At 40.1% G+C, this 16,138-nt stretch overlaps 1 protein-coding gene across 1 annotated transcript; it reads left to right on the top strand.

The window, feature by feature from the left end:
• Nucleotides 1-1,043: 1,043 nt before the first annotated feature.
• Nucleotides 1,044-2,000, top strand: LOC311608061 (putative vomeronasal receptor-like protein 4; the record flags this gene model as incomplete). Its single annotated transcript, XM_084800343.1, has 1 exon — nt 1,044-2,000. One exon carries the CDS (start codon nt 1,044-1,046, stop codon nt 1,998-2,000), a length of 957 nt encoding a protein of 318 aa, XP_084656469.1.
• Nucleotides 2,001-16,138: the final 14,138 nt, after the last annotated feature.

Below are 16,138 nucleotides of genomic sequence, written 5' to 3'. Positions count from 1 at the left end.
GGCTCATAGACCCTACTGCTGTTATTCTGATAAGTGGACATAGTAATAAACAGGCTTCCGTTAACTTATCATTACACCCATGGACTAATGCATCTCTTTCTCTTCATCTATTTGCAGTAGATGGTGATTGACACAGAGACACACAAGTGACCATGGTCCTGAGAGTAAGAGAATAAGGAACGCTCATCTCTAAATGGTATAATTATGTCACACTCGGTTCTCCAAAGGGCTCAGGGGTAACTACGGAAGAGGAGGCAGAAAATGTAAGAGCCGGAGGTGGTGGATAACTAGAAGGAAACAGTGTTTTCTGGACACAGCAGGGAAGCCACACATTTTAAGCTCACAGTGGTTATGACAGCATACATAAAACCTGTACCAGCCTAAGCCAAACCAAATCCCAGTGTGGAGAGGGGAGATGGGCAGGAGGCATCACCCCCTAGCAGAGGGGCTACTGACAATTGATAGCTGTGGAGAGAGGAAGAGTCAGTTTTCTTAAGAGCGTAGACCCTTATAAGTCAGCATGCTCCAGGGGCAGGCCAAACATCTTGAGAGGATATATGGGCAGTGCAAATTGGGTTTGATAACAAGGCTGGAGAGATGGCTCAGCAGTTAAGAGCATTGACAACACTTCCAGAGGACTAGGAACCACATGGAGACTAACAGCTAGCTGTAATTCCAGACACAGAGGGCACACCATCGTCTTCTGGCCTCTGTGGGCACCAGGCACACAGAGGTACGCAGTTATAAATGCAGGTGGAACACCCATATGTATAAATAAAAATTTAAAATTTGAATTGGACTTGGTAGGCTTAAGAGAGGACACAAAAGTTGGGCATGTAGGAAAGAAAGTGGATCTAGGAGGATTTGTAGGGGAGAGAATATTATCAAGATACACAGCACAAAATTCTCAAAAACTCTTAATGATCTCAAAAAATCTTAATAATGGCACCTGGTCCTTCCTCCCTCCCTCCCTCCCCTCCCTCCCCCTCCCTCCCTCTCTTTCTATTCCTTTCTTTCTTTCTTTCATTCTTTCTTGACACAGAATGTACCTCTCTGTCATGAACATGAATGCGATTCACACTCATGTCATCGTTAAGAACATTTGTTATTTCCAAATTGCCATTGGAATTTCAGCCAGCACCGTCCTTCTTCTGTTGCACATCTTCATGTTTCTTGAAGACGGCAGAGTTAAGGCCGCGGAGCTGATCACGTGTCACTTGGCCCTCATCCACATTGTGATGCTTCTCGTGGCATTAGAGTTTTTGTCTCCAGACATGTTCGAATCACTGAATTTAGAGAACGACTTCAAATGCAAGGCGTTGTTTTACGTAAGCAGGGTGATGCGGGGCCTCTCCATCTGTACCACCTGCTTCCTGAGTGTGCTCCAGGCCATCACCATCAGCCCACGCACCAGCTGGATGGTTAAAGCCAAACACGCGCTTACAAGTTACACCATCCACATTTTCTTGTTTTTCTGGCTCCTCAATTTGTTTTTCAGCAGTGGTGTCATCTTGTATGCTGTAGCTTATTACAACAGAAGCCAGACAAATCTACTTGCTGTCAGTGAACACTGCTCGTTAAACCCAACTACCTTCATCAAAAGGAGATTATTTTTCATTTTGACACTCTCCAGGGATATCTTCTTTGTGGGGCTCATGCTGTTCTCCAGTGCTTACATGGTGGTTCTGTTGTTCTGGCACCACAGGAGATCACTGCATCTTCAGAGATGCAGCCTCTCGGCAAGATACTCCCCAGAGCAGAGAGCCACCCAGACCACCCTGATACTGGTGAGTGTCTTTGTGCTCACATACTGGGTGAACCTTATTATTTCATCATGCTCGACAATGCTCTGGATGTATGAGCCAGTCCTTCTGAATCTTCAGAAACTTGTACTCAATGCCTATGCTACTGTCTGTCCGGTGACACAGATGACTTTCCAGAAAAGGATACATGACATTATGAGACTCGTGTGCTGGAAATTTCACATTTTAGAAAGATAATAAAGGAATTTTTTTCCTTGAAAATAGATTATCTGACAATCGGTTAAACTAATCAAGAAACAAGTTTATTTTTATCCAGGCTTAAATAAATGTGTGGAAGTCATTTTAACAGACATAATTAACTTAATTTTATTTTTTGAAGATTTATTTATTATGTATACAATATTCTGCCTGCATGTACACCTGAAGGCCAGAAGAGGGCGACAGATCTCATTACAGATGGCTGTGAGCCACCATGTGGTTGCTGGGAATTGAACTCAGGACCTTTTGATAGAGTAGCCAGTGCTCTTGACCTCTGAGCCATCTCTCCGGCCTCGACATAATTAATTTTAAACATGATACCATCAAATACTATGTAATTATTTTGGTTCACAACTCAAAATATTTAGATTTTTTTTCTAGGTATCAGGTATTTAATTAAAAATTACTGTCTATAGAAAAAATATATTTATTGAAAAGTATTGAGTGAAAACTCCATAGTATGCCTGGAAGTACAGTTATGGAGTAGAGCCCTCATCTAGCGTGCAACCCTCATAAATTCTACCGGCTATCACATCTTTCATGCTTTTGCTGTTGAAAGTAATATATAATGTACATATATTATAAACTATATTTTGTTTAGTATTGAATTCTACTCTTTTATATAGCAAAGTTCTTTCTTTTTGAGAATGATACTGGCATATGATAATGAAATATAGTCATCTACACATCCTTTTTCTCCCTCTGACTCTGCCCAAATTTCTTTCTTTCTTTCTTTCCTTTTTTATTCAAACATTTTATTTATTTATTTTTAAAATTTTTAATTAATTTATTCTTGCTACATCTCAATGGTTATCCCATCCCTTGTATCCCCCCATTCTCCAAATTTCCCCAACATGTCTCTCCCAACTTTATGTCCTTAAAAAAATAACCTAATAATTCCAGTTAGTGCTTCCTGTATGTGTGTGGTTATGAGGCCATCCATTATAGCATGAAGATTCCTTTCATTGGCCACATTCTTCCTCTCTCAACACCCATCTGCTGCCAATACCTTGCCATTGAGGGAGAGATGAAATATGGAGATTATCTGCACCACTCATGCCAGGATTTCGGCTGTCTTGACCACGTGTGGGTAACCACAGCAGATGTGAGTTCATGGTCAGTAGGCAGCATTTCACAACACTCCTCTCTGTTCTCTGGCTCTTATATTTTCTCTGTCTCTTCTTTTATGATATTCCTGGAGCCTTTGTGGTTTTGGTGTTGATATGGATGTTCCAGTTACGGCTGAGTACAGACTCTTATTTTCAGTAGTTTAAACAGCTATGAGTTGTTGCACTGATTGCTGCCATGGCCAAAGGAAGTTTCTCTGAACAAGGTTGTGAGCACCCAAAGTCCATGGATGTAAACGGAAATATCTAGAAAGCAATTTAACAACATGAACGCTTAGTGAAATAAAAATAGCAGGTTCTACCCTAGGGCTTATGATCACCTCAGCTGTGGACTTTGGACCAGGATTACAGTGTCAGGCTAAAACCTCTACTGTGGAGAAGGTCTCAGATCCAATCAGAAAGTTATTGGGTACCTACCTCATAACAGTTGTGTCACTGTTGTACCAGCAGGTGCATCTTGCCTGGTGGGGTAGGTTTTCCCACATGCAGGGTCCTGTGTTGGGTAAATCCATTGATTCCTTGCTGTCCTATTGGCCTACAGCACCTCTTCTGGTACTGTGAAAGCTGGTCAGCATGGAAGAAATTTCCTGTTTGGTTTGAGATTGACTTCCCAATGTCAGCCCAAGTGTGTGGTGCCTTCAGCAACAATGTCTTATGCAGTTATGACATGTAACCAAGGGCAATGACAATACTCCATATTTTTTGGAGTCCTTTGGGGCCTCCCTGACCAAAAACTTCCAGGAATATATCCCATTTCTTGTTCTGTCTACCCAAGGAGGGTAATTCCACTAATACATACATATGTACATACACACACATATATGTATGTATATGTATGCGTGTGTGTATGTCTACATATTATTATTATATTGTAGTTTGAAATAAACTGGATAACTATTGGGTTTAATAAGGTTATTTGATAGGCCTTCTTTTTGGTTATACACTTATTACTCCCTTCTTTTCCCCACCTCCAACCCTACTCCTCTTAGTCCTTTAAAACTAACTCCCTTTCTTTTTTCATTTACTTGTGTTCTTCTATTCTTCTTTTTTTTATATTTCTAAGTTGGATTGTGAGATACTAGGCTTTCATGTGCCATTTCTTATCCCTCTACCCTGAACCAGCTCTCCCTAGGTGTATACTCTGGTGTGGGATAACTGGGTTTTATGGCAGTTATTTTTTTCATTTTTAAATTAATTAATTCATATTACATCTCAATTGTTATCCCATCCCTTGCATCCTCCAATTCCTATCTCCTCCTGCTTTCACCCTATTCCCCTCTCCTGTGACTGTGACTGAGGAGCACATCCTCCCCCTGTTTATGATCCTAGGGTATCAACTCTCTTCTTGGTAGCCTGCTATCCTTCCTCTGAGTGCCACTGGGCCTCCCCATCAAGGGGACATGGTCAAATATGAGGCACCAGAGTTCTGTGAAAGTAAGTCACCACTCTCCACTCAACTGTGGAGATTGTCCTGTCCATTGGATAGATCTGGGTAGGGGTTTGATGTTTACTGCACATATTGTCTTTGGCTGTTGCCATAGTTTGAGCAGAAGCCCTGGGCCCAGATCTGCCCGTCATAATGATCTTGTAGGTTTCTAGGACCTTCTGGATAATTCTATTTCCCAATTCTCCCATACTTCTCTCACCTAGAGTCCCAATAGGGTGTCCTCATGTCTATCCCATGTTCCTGGTAAGTGAAGACTTCCATGGGCCATGCCCCCTGGGCTAGTGTCCAGTTATAAATGAGTATATACCATTTCAGTCTTTCTGCTTCTGCATTAATTTGCTCATTAGGATCATTTCTAGTTCAATCCATTTGTCTACAAATTTTGGGAATTCTTTGTTTTTAATAGCTGAGTAGTATTCCATAGTGTAAATGTACCACAGTTTCCTTATTCATTCTTCTACTGAGGGACACTTAGGCTGTTTCCATGTTCTGGCCAGTATGAATAATGGCACTATGAACATGGTTGAGCATACATCCTTGTGTGTTGGAGCATCTTCTGGGTATATTCCAGGGAGTGGAATAGCTGGGTCATGAGGAAGCCCTATTACCAGTTTTCTGAGATAGCTCCAGATAGATTTCCAAAGTGGCTGTACTAGTTTGCATTCCCACCAGCAATGAAGGAGTGTTCCTCTTTCTCCACATCCTTGCCAGCATGTGGTGTCACTTGATTTTTTGATCTTAGCCATTCTGATGGGTGTAAGATGGAATCTCAGTGTTGTTTTGATTTGCATTTCTCTGATGACTAAAGACGTTGAGCATTTCTTTAAGTGTTTCTCAGCCATTCGATATTCTTCTGTTGAGAATTCTCTGTTTAATTCTGAGCCCCATTTCTCAATTGGGTTATTTGGTTTGGTGGTGTTTAATTTCTTGAGTTCTTTATTTATTTTGGATATTAGACCTTTGTCAGATGTAGGGTTGGTGAAGATCTTTTCCCAGTCTGTAAGTTGTCACTTTTTTTTCTATTGACAGTGTCTCCTGCTTTATAGAAGCTTTTCAGCCTCATGATGTCTCATTTATTAATCGTTGACCTTAAGGCCTGGCCTGTTGGGGTTCTGTTCTGGAAGTTGTCTCCTGTGTCAATGTGTTCCAAGCTCTTCCCCAATTTTTCCTCTAACCGATTTAGTGTCTCTGGTTTTATGTTGAGGTCTTTGATCCACTTGGACCTGAGTTTTGTGCAAGGTGACAAATATGGGTCTAATTGCATTTTTTTACACATAGACATCCAGTTAGACCAACACCAATTGTTGAAGATGCTATTCTTTTTCCATTCAATATATTTGGCTTCTTTGTCAAAAATAAAATGACCATATGTGTGTGGATTCATTTCTGAGTCTTCGATTTGATTCCACTGTGCCAGTACCATGCTGTTTTAATTACTGTTGCTCTATAGTACAGCTTGAGATCAGGTATGGAGATTCCTCCTGAGGATCTTTTATTGTATAAGATTGTTTTTGCTATTCTGGGTTTTTTGTTATTCCATATGAAGTTGAGAATGGATCTTTCAATGCATTTAAAAAATTGTGTAGGTATTTTGATAGGGATTGCACTGAATCTGTAAATTGCTTTTAGTAAGATGGCCAATTTTATTATGTTAATTCTCCTGATCCATGAACAAGAGTGGTCCTTCCATCTTCTGATGTCACCTTCAATCTCTTTCTTCAGATATTTAAAGTTTTTTTTCAAATAAGTCCTTCACTTGCTTGGTTAGAGTTACTCCTAGATATTTTATATTGCTTGTGGCTTTCGTGAAGGGTGTAGTTTTCCTAATTTCTTCCTCTGTGTGATTGTCATTTGTATATAGGAAGGCTACTGACTGTTTTGAGTTAATTTTGTATCCAGCCAATTTGCTGAAGGTGTTTATCAGCTGTAGGAGTTCTCTGGTGGAATTTTGGGGGTCACTTATGTACATTATCATATCATCTGCAAATAGACATAATTTGACTTCCTCCTTTCCGATTTGGATCCCCTTCATCTCCTTTTGTTGTCTTATTGATCTGGCTAGAACCTTAAGAACTATATTGAAGAGATATGGGGAAAGTGGTCAGCCTTGTCTGGTCCTCGATTTTAGAGGGATTTCCTTGAGTATCTCTCCAGTTAATTTGATGTTGGCTATTGGCTTGCTGTATATAGCCTTTATTATGTTTAGGTATGTGCCTTGTATTCCTGATTTTTCCAAAACTTTAAACATGAAAGGGTGTTGGATTTTGTGAAATGCTTTTTCTGCATATACGGAGATGATCATGTGGTTTTTTTCTTTCAGCTTGTTTACATTGATGGATTTCTGTATATTAAACCATCCCTTCATGCCTGGAATGAAGCCTACCTGATCATCATGAATGATATCTTTGATATGTTCTTGTATTCATTTCGTGAGTATTTTTTTGAGTATTTTTGTGTCAATGTTCATAAAAGAAATTGGTCTGAAATTCTCTTTTTTTTTGTTGGGTCTTTGTGGGTTTAGGTATCAATACGACTGTGACTTCATAGAATGAATTTGGTAATGTTCCATCCATTTCTATATTTTAGAGTAGCTTACAGAGTATTAGTATTAGCTCTTCTTTGAAGGTCTGATAGAATTCTGTGCTGAAGTCATCTGGCCCTGGGCATTCTTTTGTTTGGGAGACTATGATTCCTTCTATTTACAAAGGAGAAATAGGACTATTTAATATGTTTATCTGATCTTGATTCAATTTTAGCAAGTGGAATCAATCAAGAAATTTGTCCATTTCTCTTAGATTTTCAAATTTTGTGCCATATATGCCTTAAAAGTAGGATCCTATGATTCTTTGTATTTCTCAGTGTGGGTTGGTATGTCTCCCTTTTTATTTCTGATTTTGTTGATTTGGATAGTGTCCCTCTGTCTTTTCATTAGTTTGGCTAATAGTTTGTCTATCTTGTTGATTTTCTCGAAGAACCAGCTCCTGGTTTTGTTGATTCTTTGAAATGTTCTTTTTGTTTCTAATTTATTGATTTCAGCCTTGACTTTGATTATTTCTAGACATCTATTCCTCTTGGGTGTTTCTGCTTTTTTTTCTAGGACTTCCAGATGTGTTGTTAAATTGCTTATGTGAGATGTTTCCAATTTCTTTATAAAGGCTCTTTGTGCTGTTAATTTTCCTCCTAGCACCACCTTCAGTGTGTCCCACAAATTTGAGTATGTTGTTCCTTCATTTTCATTGAATTTCAAGAAGTCTTTTATTTCTTTCTATATTTCTTCCCTTCATTTTCATTGAATTTCAGGAATTCTCTTATTTCTTTCTTTATTTCTTCCTTGACACAGGTGTCATTAAGTAGAGAGTTGTTTAGTTTCCATGCGTATGTATGTTTTTTTGTTATTTCTGTTGTTGAAGTCCAGCATTAGACCATGGTGATTTGATAGGATACAAGGTATTATTTCAGACTTCTTGTATCTGTTGAGGCTTGCTTTGTGACCTACTATGTGATCAATTTTGGGGAAGGTTCCATGGGGTGATGAGAAGAAAGTATAATCCTTTGTGTTTTGGTGAAAAGTTCTGTAAATATCTGTTAGATCCATTTGATTCATGACATTGGTTAATGATGTTAGTTTCTGTTTTACCGACCTATCCTTCAGTGAAAGAGAGGTGTTGAAGTCTCCCACTATTAATGTGTGGGGTTCAATGAGTGGTTTAAGCTTCATTAATAGATCTTTTACAAATGTGGGTGCCCTTGTATTGGGAACATAGGTGTTCAGAATTGTGATGTCATCTTGGTTAACTTTACCCTTGATGAGTATAAGCATCCTTCTTCATCTCTTTTGATTAATTTTGGTTGAAAGTCTATTTTATTAGATATTAGAATGGCTACACCAACTTGCTTCTTGTGATCATTTGCTTGGAATATTTTTTCCAGCCTTTTACCTTGGGGTAATATCTGTCTTTGTGGGTGAGATGTGTTTCTTGAGTGGAGAAGAATTTTGGATCTTGTTTATGCATCCATTCAGTTAGTCTTTTTATTGGAGAATTGAGACCATTGATGTTGAGAGATAGTAATGACCAGTGACTGTTAAGTCCCTTAAGTTTTGAACATGGTTACAGTAGAGAGATTGTGTGTTTGTGTTTTTGTGATGGTGTAGTTATCTTTTCCTGTTTAGTTTTGGTTGTGGCTTGTTCCTTTGGGGTGGAGTTTTCCTTCTAGAAACTTCTGTAAAGCTGGATTTGTGGATAGGAACTGTTTGAATTTGGTTTTGTCATGGAATATTTTGTTTGCTCCGTCAATGGTTAATGATAGTGTCACTGGGTAGAGAAGTCTGGCCTGGCATCTGTGGTCTCTTAGGGTTTGCAGGTCCTCTGTCCAGGCCATTCTGGCTTTTATGGTTTCTGCTGAGAAGTCCGATGTAATTCTGATAGGTTTGCCATTGTATGTTGTTTGCCTTTTTCTCTTGCTGCTTTAAATATTTTTTATTCTGTATATTTTGTGTTTTTGTTATATGTGGTGGCAAGATTTTCTTTTCTGGCCTATTCTTTTTGGTGTTCTATAGGCCTCTTGTATGTTTATATGTATCTTCTTTAAATTGGGGAAATTTTCTTCTATGATATTGTTGAAGATATTTTCTGGGCCTTGGAGTCGGGCGTATTCTCTTTCCTCGATGCCAATTATTCTCAGTTTTTGTCTTTTCATGGTATCCTTGATATCTTGGATGTTTTGTGTCAGGTATTTTTCAGATTCAGTATTTTCATTGATGGTTGCTTCGAGTTCTATGATTGTATCTTCTAGTCCTGAGATTTGTTCCTCCATTTCTTGAATTCTGTTAGATAGGCTCACCTCTGTGTTGCTTTCTTTCTTTTCTAATCTTTCTCTTTCCTATTTTTCTTCTATCCACTCCTTTATCACTGTTTCCATTTTTATCTTCAGATCTTGAACTGTTTTATTGATTTACTTCATCAGGTTGTTTGTATTTTCCTGAAAAGTTTCCAGTGCTTCTCTATAGGCCTCTTTCATGTGTTCCACCTGTTTGGCTGCATCTTCCTGCATTTGGTTACAGATTTCATTGGTTTCCTCCATTACCATCTTCTTTACTAAGGATTTGAGGCCTTTTTCTTCTATTTCACTTGTGTTTGAATTCTCAGGGTTGTTTTCTTTGGCATAGGTGGGATCTGAAGATGTTGAGTTATTTTGCTTTTTGGTGTTTGTGTTCTTACGGTGTTCTTTAGTCATCTTGCTATCTCTGATGTTGGGTGGTAGCTTCTGATGTCCTTCCCTATTGTTATCCAGTTCTTGCAGTCTGTGGCTCCCAACCCGGTCCCTGGTCTCCCCAGTGATCTCTAGCTCCTGTGGTGGTCTGTGGGCCCTGGTAATTTCCATGGTCTCTTCCTTGCAGATCAGACAATCCCCAGTCCTTGTCAGGGAGGTGAGTCTTTGTGTCCGTGTCACTGCAGGGCTCTGGAGTGGCGATGCTGGGAGCAGGGCGCAGGAAGTGGCAGGCTCAGCTTGGCAGCTTAGTGGTGCTCATGTAGGGCCCCGCCCTGTGGAGCTGCTTGGGTACCTCTCTGCCTCTGTCTCACTCAGCTGAGCTGCTGTGAGGGCTGCAGGCTCTGTGGAGCCCCTCGACAGCCAGCAACTCTGCTTGGCTTTCTCTATGCCTTTCTCCCACTCCTCGTTCCTTTTGTTAGCTGTGGTGCAGGCAGAGGCCTTATGTCAGTTATTTATAGTTCTTATTTTAAGAATTATTCCTAAAGTGGTTGCACCAGTTTATGCTCCCACCAATAGAATATAAAAGCTTCCGTTTCCACACATTCACACTAGCATTTTCATCAGTTGTATGACTGATGATGGACATTTTGACAGGGGTAAGATGGAATATTTTGGTTGTTTTAATCTGAATTGCTCTGGTTGCTAAAGAGGTTGAATACTTTAAAAGTGTTTACTAGCCATCTGTATTCCCTCCTTTGAGATCTTTGTGTTCCATTCCATAGTCAATATTTTCTTCTTATTCTCCTCCTCCTCCTCCTTCCTTTTCCCTCCCTCCCTCTCTCCCTCCCTCCCTCCATTTCTTTCTTCTTAAGGAAAGAAATATTTATTTTAGCTCATAGTTCAAGATACCCATCACAAAGGGGAAGTCAAGATGGCAGGAGCTTGAATCAGCCACTCACATTGCACTCTTGAAAGATAGAGTAGTGAATCTTTGTTTTCAGTTTGCTTTATCTATTTTATACAGTCCACAATCTCTACACAGGGAATTGACCCACCCAAAGTTAATATGAGTCTTTCTACATCAAGATAGACATCCAATAACCTATTTAAAACATTTAGAGGCTGGCTCATCAGCTGTCCCAGAGGCCCATCTTTCTGGTGAGTCTAGATTCTATCCACTTGATGCTTAACAGTAACCATCCTTAAGGTTCTTCATTAATAGGTTACAATTCATAACACATCATTAATTGTGATGTTTGTTTTCTTAATATTTAGTTTAAAAAATTCTTTGTATATTTTAGACACCAATCCTGTGCCAGATGTATAGCTTGGTGAAAAATTTCTCCCATCTATGGGCTGTCTCTTCACTTTATTGACCTTTTCCTTTTCTATACAGATCTTCTTTGGTTTCATAGGCTCTCATCTATCAATTATCGGTCTTATTTCCTTTACTACATGAGTCCTAGTCAAAAAGTCCTTACCTGTGCCTAAACATTGAAATGTACTCCTTACTTCCTCTACTAGTTTCAGGATATTGGGTCTATGTTGAGGTCCTGATCCATTTGGAGTTATTTTATGCAGCATAAGACTTAAACTTCTACTTTCATTTTTCTACATGTTAAAATACAGATTTCCCAGCATCATTTGTTGAAGATGATGCCATTTTCCAGTGTATATTTTGGCCTCTTTTTTAAAAGTTCATGTAGCTGTATTGATTACAGTTATATTTGGCTCTCAGTTCTATTTTACTGGTCCATGTGCCTGTTTTCGTGCAAGTGTCAAACTGCTTTTATTACTGTGACTCTGTAGTATAACTTGAAATAAAATATGGTGCTATCCCCTGTAAGATTCCTTTTGTTCAGGATTAATTTAGCTGTTCTTGGTCTTTTGCATCTCCATATGAAGTTCTGAATTGCTATTTTATGTCTGTGAAGAACGGTTGGTCAATTGCATTTAATTTGTAGACTGCTTTTTAAAGGATAGCCATCTTTGCAAAATTTATTCTTATGATTTGTTAGCATGAGAAGTTTTTGATCTTTTAGTGTCTATTCCAATTTCTTTCTCCAGTGTCTTAAAATTTTTGTTGTAGAGGTTCTTTGTTTTCTAGGGTAGGTTTATTAGAAGGCATTTAATTAGTTGGATTTTGTGCCTGTAGGATTGTTCTAAGATTTGTTTTTAAAATTTACCTTTTGAGAATTTCATATAGGAATATTATTCTTACATCATTTTCCTGACACTGCCATCCTCAAATTTCTGCTGTGTCACTCCTATTCTCAAATTAATGCTCTCTTGTTCCTTATTAGGGATTGAATAACCTGTCAAGGGCTTTGTCCCTGGACAGGACTGATTCTTACTCATTCAGTAACTGTTAATTGCTGTAGCTCTTCATCTTAGGGTGGGGCCTATGATACTTACCCTGTTAATGTTTGTGTGTTAGCTTTCAGGTCTCATTTAGGCCACCATATTTTTGAGGTTACACGAGTGCAGCTTTTCCTTTTACTTGGCAGCAAATAGCTGGATCCTATAGCTCTTCCAATATTTCTGCCTTCTTTTTCATGATGTTCTCTGAGCCTTAAATATAGAAGTTGTGTTGTACATGTATCAGTTGACATTGGGTACCTCATGGTCAGTTGTTTTCTATGTTTTAACTAATTGTGGATTTTTGTAATTGTCTTTGCTACAAAATAAAGTTTCTTTGATGAGTGGTGAGAGCTACACTTGTACATGGGCATAAACTAAAGTATTTAGAATGCTTTTAGAAATTACACTAGAGTAGGAAAGTGGTAGTAGTAGTTTCTCCTCTGGAGTTAAAGGTTTTACCAGTAGTGGGCTAGGTTTACAGTGCTAGGCACAAATTTATTCCTATTGAACAGGCCTTAAATCTAATTAGACCAGCAGTTCTCAACCTGTGGGTCCTGACTCCCAAGGGGTGTAGAATGACACTCTAAGATTGTCTTCATACATATCAGATATTTACATTATAATTCACAACAGTAGCAAAATTACAGTTATGGAGTAGCAACAAAAATAATTTTATGGTTGGGGGGCCACCACCCATGAGGAATTGCATTAAGAGGTTGCAGCATCAGGAAGGTTGGGAACCACTGAATTTGGTGGATGTTGGTTACTCCTAGGACAGATGTGCCATTATTGACCTTTATGATATCTTGCCATGTTGGTCATTATTGTGGTTCATAGGAATTACAGTAGGTAGGACTTTTATCCTTTTGCAGCTTAGATAGTACCTTCATATATTATGAAACCTCTCTGCAAGGAGGAGGCTTTTAGGTCAGTTCCATCTTGACTGCCCCAAATCCTGAATTTGAAGTGTATAGTGTCCTCAGCAATAGGGTCTTACTTGTAAGCTCTCAGGTAAACAAAGGCAATGCAATAGCCTATATTTTTGAAAGTCCAACTGTGTTTTCAAATGCTAATTTCAGTGCCTTGAGATCTGGTTACCACCCTGCCATGGGCATTGTTATGAATGTTGAACTATCTCCTATAATTATGTGATAGATAATAAGGCATTGTCCCCAAATATCCCTGATTGGCTAAATAAAGATGCTGAAACCTATGGCTGGGTAGAAGAAAGGGAGGTGGAGTTTTAGGTGCCAGGCTTGTGTTTGTGGGAGGAGAAAACAGCAGAGCAGCAGGAGTGGAGAAAGCCAGAGAGAGAGGAGTTGCCATAAGGCAAGATGATGGTGAACATGTAGCTGTAGGAACAGACTGATGGAGCAGAAGCCACCCTGGGAGTCCTCAGACTGGCAAGTGCTTGGCTTTTAATTGGGTTTTAAGGGTACTAGGATTAGAGTAGCTCAGAATCTTCCCACCATAGTGCTTACAGCTTAATAATAAATCATAGTCTCTCTGTATCAGTCACTGAGGGAACTATCTCATTAAAGAAAACCACAGTGGGCATGGGTCCATGGGGTTCGAAAGATGAGGTCCTCAGTGCATTCTGAGGATGATTGTATTCCAGAGCTACACAGAAATGTTCACCCTCAAGAGTGGCCTGATTGGGAGGAAATGGTTAACAATATATTAGAAATCCAAGATGGCATCTATTGCATGCTGTGTCTGATCCATGGAACAACAGTGACTGCACAGCCACCAAAGGACCATACTGAGAGATCCAAAACACAGTGCTAGTGTTTCCCAGAAAGAAGGAAATCCTGTCATGTGGATTGTTCATGCCCTCCAGCTACAGGACCACAGGACCACACTCCAGTGAGCCCCCAGTGACTCTGCTCCAGTGAACCCCCAGTGACCCAGGGTGCTTCCTCTGCTGCTGCTGCTGCTGCTGCTTTTTGGGTTGTGGACTGGTGGGCCAACGAGATGGCATTTGAGGAGGGAGTGCTGTTTGAGTTGAGCCTGAGCAAGGACTGCACTGCCCATACCACAGGCCTCACAGAACTCCTCTCATGGGCCAGGGCCATGCTCAGCACCAAGAGCAAGATTGTACAGAGGTGGATACTAGGGGCAGCACTGAGGTGGGGGCCTATTGTGGATGGAGTTCGCATGGAACCAGAGATTCGGAGGTGCGAATCAGCAGAGCCACAAGTTTCCTAGGACAAGAAACTGAGCTGGGTCAACATCAATGGTTTCTTCAGGCAACTCAATAAAGACATTGAGGGGCCTCTACTTGCCACCTGCTTGATGCCCCACAAATCCAGTACCCACAGGAGTAGGAGGCCATCCAGGCCTTGACAGCCAGCAACAATCTGGCAAATTGAATGGGAGCTGGCCCTCGGGACACAGAAGCAGGAGAGCTGGCCCTGAGGACACAGGAGCAGGTGAGCCAGCCTTGCCCTGATGACACAAGAGTGGGAGAGTGGGCCCTGCCCTGAAGACACAGAAGCGGGTGAGATGGCCAGGCCTGATGGCATGGGAGCAGGTGAGATGTCCCTGCCCTGAGGACATGGGAGCAGGAGAGCTGGCCCTGACTTGATGTCACAGGAGCAGAAGAACGGGCCCTACCCTGAGGACACAGGAGCAGGAGAGTGGGCCCTGGCCTGAGGACATGAGAGTGAGCTCTGATCCAGGCCTCTGAGTACATCTCACCCAAATATCTACCCCATGTATGACCTGTTGGACCACATGAAGGGGCCCGACCTGCAGATTTAAAGATTAAGAATCTCCTTGACACACTGCAACAATGGGATATCTGACAGCAGTCCCAGTGAGGATCCAGTAATAATAGTGTAGGCCTCAAACCAGACCCACCACTTGTAGCAATGAATATTTGAAAGTAAACATATGTGGACAAAATGCTATACTGTGTGATACACTACAGTTTCTGTGACAAGATTTTTTTGTTTGTCTGTTTGTTTTATTTTACTGTGGGGAGGAGAGGGATTTTGATGCATGATGTGTAAATCAGACATTCAATAAAAGTACAAAAGCAAAAAACAAAAAAAAAAAAAAAAGAAAAAGAAAAAACTGCCACTGCAATAATTTACTGCATTATTTAATATAGAAAGAATAATTCATCTTTCTACAATTGATGAACCAATGTGGGGTTGAATCTAAGTTCACAGCCTGAGAAATCCTGGGTGGAAGATGGCTCCTTAGCCAAAGAATGGGGAACCAAAGCCAAATGCATTTCAAAGGTACAACTCTCTTAATTGAAGCTGCTGCCTTTCAACAAAGCTGACAGAGGGTAGCAAATGGAGGCTGCTATGGTGTCTCTTAACCAAAGCCTAAAGGCACAGCTACAGTATTGAAAGGATGCTAGGAAGAGCTAGGCCTAGAACTACAGCTAAAATGGAAAATGCTATGGTAGAAATTACCTGGATCTTTTCTGGCTTCGTTTTGGTTGTTGTTGTCACAAACTGGTTGCAATATGTTCAATGCTGATGGTTGTCTGTGCCTTTTCTACAAATGCTCAAAACAAAATGAACTTAAGTAGGGAAAGGACTAAAGGATGTAATGCTAAATTACAAACAATGAAAATGGAGGAGGAAAAAGATCTCTTCCTGATAGAAAGTAATAAGTTGATAGCAGTTGGAGCTCAGGGCTTTCTAGCTGTAAGGTGTCTGCCAGTTATTTCTGGAAAGGGACCAGTGATACATTTTAGGAACAACTAAATTCCCCAAAATTATGAACAGGATTGCAATGTTGCAATATGAGATGGTACAACTCACCCAAAACTTAGATTTTACTTGTTTCTTTGCTTGATATTTTTGAGTATCAATGGAATTTAGATGAAATATTTGAGCAGGCCAGTGGTAGCAAACACTCTTAATCTAAACACAAAGAAGGCAGAAATAGGCAGATCTCTGTAAATTCTAAACCAGCTTATTCTACACAATAAGTTAGGGTGTGACCCTCTG

The sequence above is a fragment of the Acomys minous genome (assembly GCF_964271855.1).
Source record: "Acomys minous genome assembly, chromosome: 11".
Lineage (NCBI taxonomy): Eukaryota > Metazoa > Chordata > Mammalia > Rodentia > Muridae > Acomys > Acomys minous.
This window is presented reverse-complemented; position numbering and strand designations above follow the sequence as displayed.